Consider the following 15,523-nt stretch of genomic DNA (forward strand, 5'->3'; position numbering starts at 1 on the left):
GATTGCTAAAAATGCAGCTATATCAAGTTAACTTCCCATGGCTTGAAAGGAGATCAGGGAATACAGTGTGAGAGTTTGACATTAAGAAAGCAAGCTGCAAAGCTGTCTAGGGGGAAAAGTTCCCACCATAGGACAGTTGTCTCTAAATTTAAAGCTCAGTACTATAAATTTGGGTGCGTGCTTAATGAATTTTTTATGTCACCATTTCTGTTTCTACTTAGATGTCAGAAACTGAGCTGGAACAGATAAAAGTAAGATCGGCTGAGCATTTTGAAAATGACAAAAATAACATTTCTTGGTTGAAGGAAGGTAAGCTCTCTTGCTGTCATTTTCCCACCGGTGTAGAAGTCGTGCTTTTGCTTGGAAGCGAGAGGATGAAAATGCTGGCCCGGCAGTTCAAGTAGTGTTAGTGCTCTGACTATGAAAACGTGTTCATGGCCCACATGTCGGTGAGGGTTCGGTGCTGGAATACATCTTCTAGTTTCTGGGTTGCAGGAAAACAGATGATTTGCTGGTAAACTTAGTACAGATTTTTAAATTCACGTATGCCACATCCTTGAGGGTCTTGTGCCACTGGGTTGTTGTTTGTGCGTTTGTTTGTTTTTTATGCTTTACAACGTCAGAGGTGGAGACACCATTAGAGGGCAAATATTTTTTAAATAGTAGCTACATAAAGCAGGCATGCTGGAGGGGAAATGCCCACAAATAGACTCGCCAGCAGCTGCAATTAGAAAAGCCACCTTCCCAGGAGAGAAGGCTGTTGGTCACAGACACAACGTGCGCAGGAGGACTGCTTGAAATACACACAAAAATCGATATGTTCTCCCTGAGGAGAGCGAATTTGTGCACTTCTGGAAATACGTACAAACTCGTGATTCGTGACTAGAGGGTTTGCTTTTGCCGTCTTGACCCTGGGAATGCCTTGAACGTCTCTCACAGGCAGCGGATCGGGTACTTCACTTACATAAGTGTGCTGCTCCCTTTCGCCATGTCATCAGTCTACTAAACTGCAAAAAGGTGCAGCTCCTAAGGCAGTTGCCACTCTGGGAAGTTGTTCTGTACAGTCAGAAGACGCCCTAGCAGCCCTGTCAAGGAAGTCACATGCTACCAAGACAGTCAGAACAACTTCAACAGTGACAGGAAGGCTTACCGATGCTTGCGGATAATTATGCTGAATCATCCGAGTAACCTGTGAAGATGTTATTATGCCAGTTTACAAATCAGAAAACAGACTTAAAGAGTGTAAATAATTTTCCTAAAATTATACAATTAAAAAATGTCACGACCATCTTCCAAATTGAGACAGTGTTCAGTTATTTGTCAAGATATGATCTGCACTTACATAAATGTATGCCTTTGCGGTGTTTACATCAATACAACATTTCCATGCATATGTTCATGGGGGAAAAAATAGAAAACTACTTTTCCAAACTTCCAGATCATTCTTTTTATACCCAATTGTCCAGCAACCCAATGGACTATGGGAAATGCTTTTCTCAGACTCTATTCGAGGATAAAGAACTGACACAGACATGGAGTGTTCTCAGAATCATTTCCTTTAAAAAGCCTTAGGGCTAAATCATTCCCCAACTTCTTTTTATTAAAAGTCTCATAGAATCCTTCAAAAATCATATAAAATGAATCTGTTGAACTTGGTTTAAAGATAGCCTTGCATTTTTCCCATGAACCCCAAATCCATGAAAACACTGATGTGTATGTTATTTTAATTTTAATTGCTTCATGGTATCACCTAGAAATTATCATGTAATTGATAGACCAGTCAAATGTTTCTCAAGGAATTTTCTTTTCTTTTTTTAAAGGGTCCATTACATACAACTTAGACATCGAATTCTTTGTAATCTGGGAAATCTAATTTCCCAGATGACTTGCTTTATCCCATTGGGATACTTCATTTAAGCTACACTCAAATTATGTTGACCATATTTCATAAGAGGAAATTGAGCCAGGTGCTAGATAGCAACATCTTAATTAGGAATTATCAGGGTGAGTTCATTTTAGAGCATTAATGTCTTTTAATGTTAAGGAAAAGTGTACGTGTTGGCTTTTTAAAAAATCATTTCATCGGGGCCCTGTACAACAGTCTCATGACAGTCCATCCATCCATCTATACGTTGTGTCAAGCACATTTGTACATTTGTTGCCATCATCATTCTCAAAACATTTGCTTTCTACTTGAGCCTTTGGTATCAGCTTCTCATTTTTTCCCTCTCTCCCACACCCTCCTTCCTTTATGAAACCTTGATAATTTATGTTATTATTATTTTTTCATGTCTTACACTGACCGATGTCTCCCTTCACCCACTTTTTTTAAGTGTGAACTAGTACTGTGGGGAAAGTAAAGCATTTGAAGTGAGATAAATGTGGATTTTGAATCTCCACTCAGATATTTATTGGATGTGCAACACTGGAATGTTATAGAATTTCTCTGAGCCTCCGATTCCTTAGCATAAAACTTTTAGAACTGCCTCATGATGGTGTGGGATTGAATTGTGATAATGTAATTTCTGTACTTCTCTCTTCAAAATAATACCACTACATTTTGTAGGAGCGTGGCTTACATTTTGAACAATCTCACAGTAATAGCAATGCATGGTTTTGCAGGGTGCTCTTAAGTCCCCTCACTTAGTCCCCGCAGCAATCTCGGGTGCAGGCTGGACGGTTCCCATTTTCCAATTAAGAAACTACAGTTTAAGTGAGATACGGAACCTTGCTCCAACTTGCATAACTGTTACATGACAAATTGGGTCTTGCACTCAGGACTTCTTTTCCAAAATTCTGCTTTTTAAATTTAATCACCTTACTCCTGTGACTGCTCCAATGGTTATTACTATTTAAATCCATCCACTATGTTATTGAGTCGATTCCAACTCACAGTGCCCTGATAGGAGAGGGCAGAAGAGCCCCTGTGTGTTTCTTTTCTTGCCATTTTAAACCGTTTTATTGGCATATAATTCACAGATAAAACAATTTAAAAGTTTAATCATATTAAAAATAGTTGTACAATCATATAACATGGATTTTGAAAGTAAAAAGAGGCTGAGGGTGATGAATGTACAAATGTGCTTTACACAATTGATATATATGTGGACTGTGATAAGAGTTGTATCTGCCCCTAATAAACTGATTTTTTTTTAAAAAGTAAAAAGAGGCAACATTAAAGTTTCTATCTCTCTTTTTTCATTGCCATGAATTTGTCACTAAAGAATACAAGTTTATTCCAATTTACTTTGTCTCCTCTTTTTCTTAAGCCACTCCCTGATTATTTCTAAGGCTATAAATCTTTTCTTCTTATTAAGTGATTTTATTGGCTTTATTTTCACACATCATACAATGTCATCATTCAGTCACATTAAGAAGAGTTGTGCAATCCTCACCACAGTCAACTTCAGAATATTTTCTTCTTTCTTGTACTCATTGTTAACTCTTCATGCCTCCCACCCACCACCAACCTTCCCTGCCATGCCCCTCGGTAATTATTAATCCACTTACTGTCTCTATAGATGGACTTACCCTGGATTTCACAGAAAATGAAATCACAGAAAGCACAAACAGGAAGTGAACAACAACCCCAAAGCCCCAACAACAATGAACAGACTAAACACAGAAAAATCTCAATAGAAAAGAAAAAGAAAACATATTAAAAACAGAAACAAACTTAAAATGGGTCAAAAGAGAGAATAAATGATAAGGTATTATTTTTTAACTAACTACATCTGCCATCATTGACATTTACAATGTTCCTGGTCTCATAGCAAGGTTATTCACACCTTCAACTAGAGTCAGAAAGCATTCCCTGGACCTTTAATCCATGGGCGGGGGTGGGGGGGTGGGGGGGATGGGGGGGAATGCTGCAAATGGACTTGGGCTTCCCCTGTCAGCCAGAGCCTGCTGCAAGCTGGGTGTTCACTGGCATTTTATTATCTGCAGTCCTTGGATCGCAGTCTGGGGTGCTTCTTCCCTGAGGCCTTCGCTGATACCTCACTGAAATAGCTGCTTGTTTGAAGACAAGTATGTAAGACCCCAGATGCTATTTTTTCTAATAGCCAGGCATCATCTGCTTTTTTCATCACATTTTTCTATAACACCTATATCTTTAGTGACCTCTTCATAAGGGTGAATCAAGCAAGGCCATTTCAGGAGAACTTAATAGTTCTTAGACCAGGGCTAGAATTAAGTGCAAATCCAAATCCATTCTTATATCCATGGTTTATATATGTCTTGGGTTCACTTTAGAGGCCTCATTATCACTGTATCATAGAGGACATTATATATCCTACCCCTCTGAACCTGAACCATAATATAATTCTATTGATAGTATAATTAATTTAGCCAAGGGTAAAGAATTTGAAATATTGTCAAGAAAAGGAAATTATCCAAGTAAAGAGTGGCTTCAGACCACAATTCATGAATTGTTGACTTGTACAGGTTCAACTGTTAGTGACTGGACACTAGTTACACAAATGATAGGGGTTGGTGACAAAGCAAAACTTGCAAAAATATTCATTCATAAAGGCAGGACCACACCCACCAGTCTATGTCTACAATAAGAAAACAAAGGGAGCATTAAAATGGTAAATGTGTGGTAATCTCAGGCCACCATTCATTAGGCACCTTCAACACAAGAGATCAGGACCAAAGTTTGACAACCTCTAATTCCCTAGCCTTGGGACAGCAGTCATCTGCCTCTCTTCTCACAGTAGGGCAGCTCAGTGGTAAGTCCAAGGGAGGATGGAGAAGTCACAGAGACTGTAAGTGTTGCAGGGTAGAATGCATCCCTTTCTCTCTTCAAGCACTGGCGATTTCAAGTGGCTGACTTGGCAGTTGGCAGCCCAACACGTAACGCACTCCACCACCAGGGGTTCCTCATCATTCATTAACTATATCCTCTTAAAAAAATAAAGCGATTGTTCATAAGGTTTTCGCATGAATGACAAAAGCAGTGGCTTCAAACATGACACCTCCGTTGCCTCTCTCTGGACCCCTAGAAAATGCCAACTCTCCATGGCTAAAGTGTGGGGACCAGAAGCATGGTTTGCTAGTGCGGGTACAAGTACTTATTAAAATAATCCACACCAACCTATGAGCATCGTGCCTGGCCTCAGAATGAATAGGAAAAAATAAAAATAATAATAACACTTTCATCCCTATCCTGAATGCTACTGTCTCTAATTACTACTCTTCAAGATTGCAGTCAACTTATTGAATGTAATTGGACATGTAGTCATCATGGCATTACTTGGACCAGGACTAGATGGGGCGTCAGAGAGCATACAAACAAAGAAAGGAGACTCCTGTGCTGACTTTTTGTCTTCCTTTGCCTGACTTGTGAGCTGTTGTCTGTACCCGCCCCTTTCCCTCAGAGATGGGAGCCTCATGCTGTGGTGGGTATAAGCTGGGCCCCTGACTGCAAGGCTGGAAATCACTGTCCTCTGAGGGAGGAAGATGACAGTCCTCTGAGGGAGGAAGTTTAGGGCCCTAGTCACAGGCTCAGAAGCCCACAGGGGCAGTTCTACCCTGTCCTGTCAGTACAACCCTGTAGCATCACGCTGAGCTGGACTGTCCTTGACAGTACTGAGTTTGGGTTTTGTCTCCTTCTCACCCCCCCTCACCCCACCCCCACCCCATCAGATGAAGACCCCTGGGGGTGTGGTGGCTACTTGGTGGGCTGGCAAGGACAAACAGCAATCGAACCCAGTTGGCAGTAGATTCGGATTGGACTTGTCTTTTCAGTACTGAAGCTGTTCAGAGTCACAGTCAGAACTGTTATCAATACTGAGGCTGAAACTAGTGTGTTTGAGAACCACCCTGGCTGAATTTAAAATTCGCTTATTTTTAAATGATCTGTTTTATTTTGCTTCTGACAATCCACTGCTTTACACATGAGTCATGTTTTCATGAACGTCTAGACTTTTTTTAGATTCTTCCCATTCCTGGGTCTCAATTCTAATCCAGGAGTGTAAACCTCAACAATACTTAAGGCCATGATTCTGGAATAAGAGTTCAGAGATCAAACTTAGGGAAACCCAGTTTTTAGATATCCAAAGAATCAAAATAAAATTTTGAAATCAGCAATGCAAGTCTCTGGGTGGTACAAATGGTAAATGCATGACTGAAAGTACTTACTGAAAAGCTTATGATTTGCAGGCACTTCAGAAGGTCGGAGTTGATTCCGCAGCCACTTGTTAGGGTCCCTGTTTAGCTGGGCTGTGATGGTGTAAGCTGTGGCTTCAGAACATTTGCAGAAAAATGGACTTGGGGTGGGAGGGGGGAAATGGAATTAAAAGATAATGGAATTTCCCCCCACATGTTTGACATTGGGCGGTTTTTCATTAGTCTGTTTGGCTTTTATGGTTATTGAATACATACAGTAAAAGATGCACCACGGCGAGAATGTGTCCATATACGGTTCTGTGACACTGAGTACAGTCGTCAGGTAGTGCGGCCATTCATGCTTGTCGCTACGTACTCATTGCTCCCTAAACTTTGTGTCTAACCTTTCGATTTTCTATCGTCAATATGATCCTATAAAAAGTACGATGTTGTAGGTAAACTGTTGCTTGGTTTTAAAAAAATGTCAAGGATGATTTTGGTTTGAAGTTTAAGGGCATGCCACTTCTGAAGACAGGTGGTTAACACCTATTTGCAAATGTGCAGAAGGGGAAATGCTCAGAGTCAAGGAGTTCGATATTGGCCCTGTTGAAATGGGCATGTTGGCTAAAGAGTTTTTGGCTGCATAGCTTCAAGATAAAGGGGAGAAATCTAATTCAAATATGGATGTAAGTTAAAATGTTGGACATAGGTCCTGGGTTGTCACTACAGTTTTGAAGCAGGGCTAATATATTTGCAGCAGGGCTAATGTATATAGTATATTGAAATAAAGGAGAGAAATCTAATTGAAATATGGATGTAAATTAAAGGGTTGGACATAGGCTCTGGGTTGTCACTGCAGTTTTGCAGCAGGGCTAATATATTGAAGGCTGGTTTGAGAATACACATCTGTAACTGCCATCAAAAGTGGAATGGGGCAGGTAGAGGAGATGTTAAGGCAAAAGAATTGATGAGAGATAAAATACCAAATGCATTCAGCAGCCCTGCAGTCGGGAAAACATGGCCTGGATCAAGGTCATAACAAGGACAGGATGAAAATAGACCCAAACGTGAAAAACTCCACGAAGGATAATTTGACATCACATAGAAGGTGGGGGTGAGAGGAAAGGGATTGCAGGTGGAATAAGATGGCATGTAATGTCCCATTAAACCAGGGAGCATTCTGGGTAAGCATTTGAGTGCTTGCGTCTTACACCATTTGACATGGAAGGGAAACATGAAAATGCAGGCATGGAAGCCCCTAAATGGTTGCCATCTGCAGTTTAAAAGTCACAGCTTCACCAATGTTTGAACGGCACATCATTTTTTAGAGTGCTACAACTTCTCTGCGTACTTCCTGAATTTCCAGAAAAAGCTGGAAATCTGGATTTCTATGTGATAATTTCTGATTTCTAGGTGTCAATTAATAATGATCAGAAAGTAGCATGCAAAGCAAACAAGTAGATTCTGTGGGCATATTTCAACCCACACATGATCAGTAGAAATCTATAACTTCTCTCCGAAGAGTTTGTATTTCTAAAAAATCAATTGCAATTTCCTGAGAACTGTTTTTGTATAAATACTGGGGTATCAGTACAAAGGAATAGGTAGCCAGGCAGGGAGACAGATAGATAAATAGAGATTGTCCCTGATTATCCTAGAAATTGTTCATTAAGAACATTAAAACAGATTGTTCTTTAAAAGATTAATGATTTGTAATTCTATTTGTGGGACATCCTTTTCATGGATACAGTAAGTAGACATAACAAAATCACCTTAAATTACAAGTGCATGCTCTATACATCAAAGCTATACATTGCTTCTAAATACAAGTTTGCTCTCCCTATTAATTAGCAAATTGGCTGATACTTAGCAGTGTCCCATCATAATAAGAAAATTCATGTTTAGAGGGAGGGTTTCTTTCTTCCTTTCTTTTTAGACGATGAGCAAATTTTTCTTACCTTCCGTAAGAGGAATGTGTACATCCTGTAGTGACTGTGAGATAAGGATAAAGCCCAGTGCCACCTCATTGGTTCTGATTCGTAGCAACCTTCTACAACATAGGAGAACTGCTTCTTAGGGTCGCAGAGACTCTAAATCTCTATGGAAGCAGGTAGCCCTACTTTCTCAAAAGAAACAACTGATGAGCTTGAAACATTGACCTTTTGGTTAGCATTACCATGCTTAACCTGTGGCTCTTGGAACTGAGTCCTGGTATGGAAGCCATAGCATGCTGTCGACCCCTGTGGTGGCTGCTAAGCCATTCTTTCCCTGCATTTTAGAGGGAATGCCCCTGAACTCATTTTGTATTGATGGAGGGATGTTAGGTCACCAATGATTTGATACCTTGACTACATTGATTATTACTGTTTAATCAGAATTAATAGCTATTATAGATGAAACATATATGGCAGTCATCTTCTATATAGATTCGGTAACCTTAGAGGGTAGTTCTGCCCTGTTCTGTGGAGTCACTGTGAGTCAGAAAGAACTGGACAGCCATGGAACATGAACAAACCAGTAACCCAAGGCACTGTCAACCAGAAGTCTAACAGTCATATTCCCAAAGTATATGACTTATATAAGAATTCCATCTCATCCCCCACTGCCACGTTTGCTTGCAGATGAGATGGGGTAAAATGTTGCTCAGATTTGTTGAAGTTGAGCTATTCACAGGACTTCCCTTTAAATCAAAGCAAATAGAGTTTACTTCACACACTCCAGAAGCCATCTCACAGCCTGCACATTAAAATCGTTCCTTTAAAAACATGCACTTTATTCACATTAGCAGCCCTCTAATGATGCTCCTCTTGAACCCCCAGACAATGGGGTAGATTAAAGACAAAACTCCAAAGATATCAAAAGTGAAAGTGTCAAAGTTCCTGCCCTCTAGGAACTCATCTCTTTAAGAATGACCCATGCTGACATTCCCACTCAGATAACTCTAATTTTTACAGAGGTTAATTTTTGTGTCTAACTTTAACATTAAGCCACAGTAATGCCCATTTTAAATCGTTAATTCCCACAACTAGCATCTTGAAATTCCTTTTACTCTGCACATCCAAGAAATGGAATCATGAGCTCTTATTTCTACAGTGTTCATTAACTTGTAGAAATGTGTTATAGAATAATAATAAAGGAGTGGGGAAAAGGCAGAATGCTATTCTGTTTTTAAGCGTAGATGAAAGGAGACATTAGATGTTAAAACATGCCCTTGCAACTCATGTACATAAGCAAACTTTGAGCAAGATAATCTCCCAAGTATAAATTGACACTTTTAAAGAAGTTGATATGGTAGACATGCTTGGGGGGCTATCTTTTAGAATCAGTGATCAAGGAATTTATCTCAAAGGGAAAGATATGCAAACTAAGACTTACATGCCAAGAAATGGTCAACAGGGGGATTCCAGGGAAGAACATTCCCACAGGGAAAAGAGCTTGTACAAAGATAACATGGCTCAGAGGCAGGGAGAAAAAAAGGGAAAGAAGGCATGGATGGAGCGACAGAGGCTGAAAAAGAAAGACATTTAAATTCAAAATGTCATAAAAGTTGTGTTAGATGTTATTTTCTGGTTTTCACTATATGAAACCCAGGATTGATGATCCTATTGGGACAGCAAGTAGAATAAGGATTTCAGGCAGAAATCAGGGAGTACAGTGGAGAGTGGGGGAAAGAGTTGGTAAAAGAGTGACAATGTCAAGAAGCCTAGGAAGAGAGTGTTTGGAAACTGACTGTGGTGGCAATTGTACAGTTATGCTTGGAGTGACTGGACTATGGAGTGATATAGTATGTGTTGGCTCCCAATTGATAATAAATTAAAAAAATAAATTTGAAATAATGCAAGGTCTTACTGGTCATAATCAGAAATTTGGATATTTGTTCTCACTTAGAATTAGAAGCCATTGGAAGTTCTAAGCAGCAGAGTTAAAGCAATCAGTTATATTTGTAGTAGGTAAAGAGAGTCAGCAGGATTGAAATAGGAGGCAATTGAGTTTGACCTAGCAATAGATGAGGACTAGTATAATGTTCTCAAGGTGGAAGAGTGAGAATGTATTCAAGATCGACTTTAAAGTTGAACCACTGGGACTAGATATTTTGCAAGGGAACGAAAGTAAGGTTAACCCCCAGTTGAGATACTAATGGAGAAGCAACAGAAGCACTGATTACAGACTAAGAGGTGGGATCCTTATGAGGCAGCTTAAGTGTGAAATGGTTGTGAAGCACCTACATGAAAATTATCATTTGGGTGCTAGGGTTTTTAAGACCAACTGTCTCCCTTGTATGCATAAGGAAAGTATGCTTAGACAGCAGATTTCTGCTGAGTTTTGAGGAAGGGCGTGTCGCCTGTTGCTAAGGAGAGTGAAGAACATAAATTCAAAACGGAAGGAATGGTTTGCCTAAAGGCCCTGGCTCAGGAAAGAATGAGCCAGGCTGGAAGAGAAAAAGAAGGCAAGAGTGGGTGTAGCCCTGGCCCCCAGGGCAGGACGGCACTGCGCGAAGGTGCGGGGAGTGAGGAAGAGCCCACAGAACTTTTCAGTGGCCCTTTTCATCAGCATGCTAGTAAACGCTTTCCTATGCCATCGATACTAAATACTCACTTTACATATCTCATATAGCATATCTCACTGCATTTTACTATCAAACGATTCTAAGGTAAAGAACTACCAGGAGGATAGCACAATTCTTTCGAAATGTAGCAACTATGCAATAGTGACTTCTCATGTTTGAAATGCAGATGTTGGGGTGGGGGTGAAGGAAAAGCAACAGAACTGATTGTGACTGCACTGATGAAACAGAGGATTTATTGAAAACCTTGGCGGTGACGCAAGTCCAAGAGCATAGAAATCAATGACGCTCTGATGATCCAAAAGCAAGACCTCATAGACTGTTTAGATTTCCATGCCAGGAATAAATTAACTTCACATGTATTTTTCACTATCCTCTCATCCAAACACTCAGGCTTCCAAGTCCCAGGTTGGGCAGTGGCAAGAACTTGGTCATGAGTAAACTCCCTGCAGACAACCTTGGCGGGCAAAACCACACAGGGCGGAAGAAAGGCTTCTTCAGAGGGATTTTTAGGGTTCTAGTGGCAGGATACTGAGCCCTGATAGCACTGGGGGGTAGGTCTTGGGCTGCTAACTCTAAGGTTGTTGGTTCAAACCCACTAGCTGCTCAACCAGAGCTAGATGAAGCTGTCTGCTCCAGTAAAGACTTACTGTCTTAAACATTCTGAATATTGGAACTCAACGACAGTGAATTTTGCTGTTTTTAGTAGTAGATTAAAGGAATAAAAAGATGCCGATGGTCCCCATATAATAGCTGTCTGAAAATCCAGTAGCAATGACTTGAATTCCAATGTTTTGCCCCCACAAGGTAGTATTCTCAAGAGCCTGACACATACTTTTGATGAAGTACCAAATGCTTCAAGAAGGATGATACTTACTTTAAGTGTATTTGCCACTGCTGAAGTTCAAATGTCAGAATAATTTGGGTTCTCTTCTTAACCTCATGTGATGTTTAGAGAGTTCATTCAAAGATGAAATCTTCTGTGGTTTCATAGGTGAGCAAAATAATTTCCAGTGGCATGTTCATAGCTGGTGGTTGAAATTTCTTACCAACTAAACCTATAAAGAAGGATAACTATTTCTTATAAAACGATGACGCTGATCCTAATGGGGCGAAAGGCCAAGAAGATGCCAGGTCAGCCTCTAGATTACGGCCAGATAAATTAATCAGTGAAAAACCCTTATAAGTTGTTAAAGAGCAGGTTTAAAGACTCTCTTTCAATGATGAGAGAGCAGTACATCAAATCCAGAATGATCTTAGCTCACCATTATTAATTGCAATTTTATGAACTCGGAGGGGAAGCTATCTTTAGAGGCAAGGAACCTAATTCCTTGTCTCAACAGGAATAAAAAAATTGTTGATAGCTATAAACTTCAAGAGATTCATCTCCTTGCCCCAAGAAATTTTCAGGAAAAACATTAATTCTCTTATATATAACAGCAACTGCTGATAATATACACTTAATCAAGATTTGTTTAAAAACTAAACTTACAGTGAGGAGGGGGGAAGTCCCTTATGTTCTATGCCTCAGGAAGAAGGGCATTCCATTTCTTGTAAATTCTACAAAAAGATACTTTATTTTTATATGATTATGGCCCATTTCTCTCAGCTTAGGAACCGCATTTAGAGGGAATATATACACTCTAATAAAATGCACCTACACTAGGTGTTCACCAGACCATTAGTAAAAAAGGAATATGAATACAGCAAATGAAGACATCACTCCACCGTCATAAATCATTTCAACCATGTTAGCCATATTTAAGCCTGTCGAGAAGTAAATGTGCAGCAAAGATGAAAAGCAAGGGCAATGACAGGAGTTTTACCAGCGTATAACTTCAAGGAAAAGTCGAGAGGACAACTCAGAGGAGTGTGGTATTAAATAAGACATCAGGCGTTTTCTTCCTGTCGAGCTGAATCCCCACAGCAACAGGGATGTAAAATGAAACAGCTACATGACAGGAGGTAAGAAAGGTACTTCACGATTTCCAATCCCCAAAAGGAGACATTAAGAGAGAAAAATGTACATCTCAGCTCCTCTTTCATTTACTAAATCTACTCATCATCAGAAAAGACAAATCGCTAGAAGAGGGCAGCATGCTTCGAAAGCAGGTGGATTGACACGATAGCTGCAACAGTGGATTCAGAACATAGCAACAATCATGAAGACGGGGCAGGCCTATCACATATAAATTGACCATGAATTGTAGCTGGTTTGATGGCAATGAACAACAACAATAACAACATCCTTTGTTATATTTAATATTCCAGCATTCGAGGCAGGAAACCAAATTTCTTCTAGTGTTACCAAAAGGTAAATGTTAATACGATGATACCTTACATGTACATAAACTTTCTGCACTGGGCTTCTCCATTCCTCCTATGTGAGTCTCAAAAGGAATTTCATAAACCACTAGGTAAAAACTCAGATTTCGAAGACAAGCTCTTCATATTGAAAAATAAGCATTTGCTTTATAGGATCATGTAAAATTAAGCATAAATGAAAACAATAAATATTTTGGTAAACTGTACGTCAGACCTCAGCGAAGAATCTAGTACTATGATTCTCACACTTAGGGAGTAACTAGAGTCAGAATTTCGCAGTTTGGACCCTGAGCGTACTGATCAGGATGCATAGTAGAAAATAATGGGATTCACTTTTCCAAGGGACATTCTTCAATGAACCATCTACTTAATAAATGAAAAGGAAGGACATTGGCACTAAGGACATGGGCATAACTGGGAAGCCCAGTCACATTGGGCATAACTGGGAAGCCCAGTCACATTTAGAATATATAAATTTAGTATATTGTTAAGCCTCTACACTCTGTAGGTCACAATACATTCATTTAGACATATCTTTTTCTGGTTTCTGAATTCTAAGTCAAATAACTAATTGTGATTTCTAGGCCATTACAGATTTTTCTGATAGACAAATGCTTCCATTTTATAAAATGAATTCAATTTCATCTTGAACTACTCCAGATGTAACTGGAAGAAATAATCTGCTTTCATAATTTTAATGACCAAATGAATACTGTTCATTGGGATTTCTATTTACTTTTCAAGAACTTTGAATAGGAAAACTTAAATGGATAATTATGTATCACTATGTTGTTGGGACCAAAAGCTTTATTCTATCCTTCTCTCTAGCCTTCCAACAAGTACAGTTATTGATTACCTACTGCTTGCAAGGCAGCATGAGTAGGGCTCTCAGAACATCTGACATACAAAACACTCAGCTGTCAACAATCAACGCAGAGCTGACCTTGAGGGAGAGGAAGTATGGTTTAGAAAACGTCACTCCTAAGTTGTGGATTTAAGAAAAAGAAAAAAAATGCTAAGTATTAGAATGTTAATCACGCAAGCGTATTAAAATAGAGACATGTATAACAGGGCAGGGATGTATCTACTTTATACACCTCTGTATTTCAGGACACAGCCCTTGGAGTATAGCAGGTACTCAGAAAGTATATGAATAAATTTCAAACAAGATGTCAGAAGTAAGAACGAGCATATCTGGAATGAAGAAGGAAAAACAAAGAGAACATTAGCTGTGTTATAGATCATGAATAAAATTGTAATAGGCAGGAGCAATGCGAACTCATGAAATATGCTTGCATACTACCTATTCAGCCAAAGATCAGTGCTGCTCTCCGAATATGCACTAACTTCAAAGAGAACCATTCAATGGTGTGATATGTAAATTATGTGCCTATAAAAATGTTGGAGGGAAAAAAAAGTTTGTGGAAAATGGAAATTTTCCGTAAACTTTTTGAAGGCCCCCTCATACATCTTGGTATTTTGCCCATTGACTGAATATTAAGAGAATGTGGTCTTCAAAGAATACAGGGTGTCTTTGGACTTAAACTGAAGTTTAATATATTTATGTGACTTTATGTAAGTAATCTGTTTACTGTAAAAAGGTAGAAAATATAACTAAAAAATTTACAAATCCCAATACCCAAAGATATCCACTGTATATCTTTTCTTAAGTGTTTTATATTTATGTACTAATGTGTATGTGTATATAGAGACATATAATAGATACATGCACACATTAATTAAGAATTTAAATGAAATATTAACCTACAGTATATTTAATAATGTGTTTTCAGGATAGTACCTTTCTAGATATTATGAAAACCTTTCTAGGTCAATAAATATAAATTTACATTATCATCTCAATGACTATAGGCATAGTATCCCACTATCAATATAACAAAATATTGCCCTATCACAAGATATTCTGGTTGTTTATAACTTTTTGCTTTTGAACCTCAAAGAAGTGCTTTACAACACAGATTGGCATTTCCTTAAAAACCGATTAACCAGAGAGACCAGGGAGAGACACACACCTTAATTTTCATGCAGTGACTTATGGTGGTTGCATATCTGAACCTCAGATCAGCTTCATAAAACCCTGTTCCACCTTTGAAAATAAAAGGAGTGGATTTCTATAACTTGGATCAAAGTCACACATATCAGGGATGGCAAGCCCAGGTCGTAAGGACAGGTATTCTTATCCTAAATCAAACACTTTTCCCATCATGGACACTGCTTTGAAATACACTTGAAGTTAGAGAACCAATAACCTCTCATTTGCTTTCATCTTGGCAGCTGAAACTAAAGGAGACTGGAAAACTTTGGGAAATCAATGCAGATGATATCCCCATTAAATCTATTATTCATTTAGGTGGATTTTCTGAACACGTAGCCTCTGCAGAGTCATAAGTGATTTGAATGGGAGAAAGGGCTTAGTTGTGACATTAGGCAAATATTCAGCAGCTGAATTATCTATAGATTGTTGTGATTAAATAGTTCAGAATGAATTATAATTTTGTAATA

At 39.0% G+C, this 15,523-nt stretch overlaps 1 protein-coding gene across 2 annotated transcripts in view; it reads left to right on the forward strand.

Annotated features, from left to right (window-relative positions):
- The first annotated feature begins 221 nt into the window (after window positions 1-221).
- MDFIC2 (MyoD family inhibitor domain containing 2) overlaps window positions 222-15,523 on the forward strand; it is a 170,964-nt gene continuing 155,662 nt past the window's right edge. For both annotated transcript variants that reach the window (XM_075550733.1, XM_075550734.1), the window contains exon 1: window positions 222-309. In XM_075550733.1, coding sequence (XP_075406848.1) covers window positions 222-309 — 88 coding nt within the window. The remainder of the gene's footprint in view (window positions 310-15,523) is intronic.

Source organism: Tenrec ecaudatus, chromosome 5, assembly GCF_050624435.1.
Source record: "Tenrec ecaudatus isolate mTenEca1 chromosome 5, mTenEca1.hap1, whole genome shotgun sequence".
Taxonomy (NCBI): domain Eukaryota; kingdom Metazoa; phylum Chordata; class Mammalia; order Afrosoricida; family Tenrecidae; genus Tenrec; species Tenrec ecaudatus.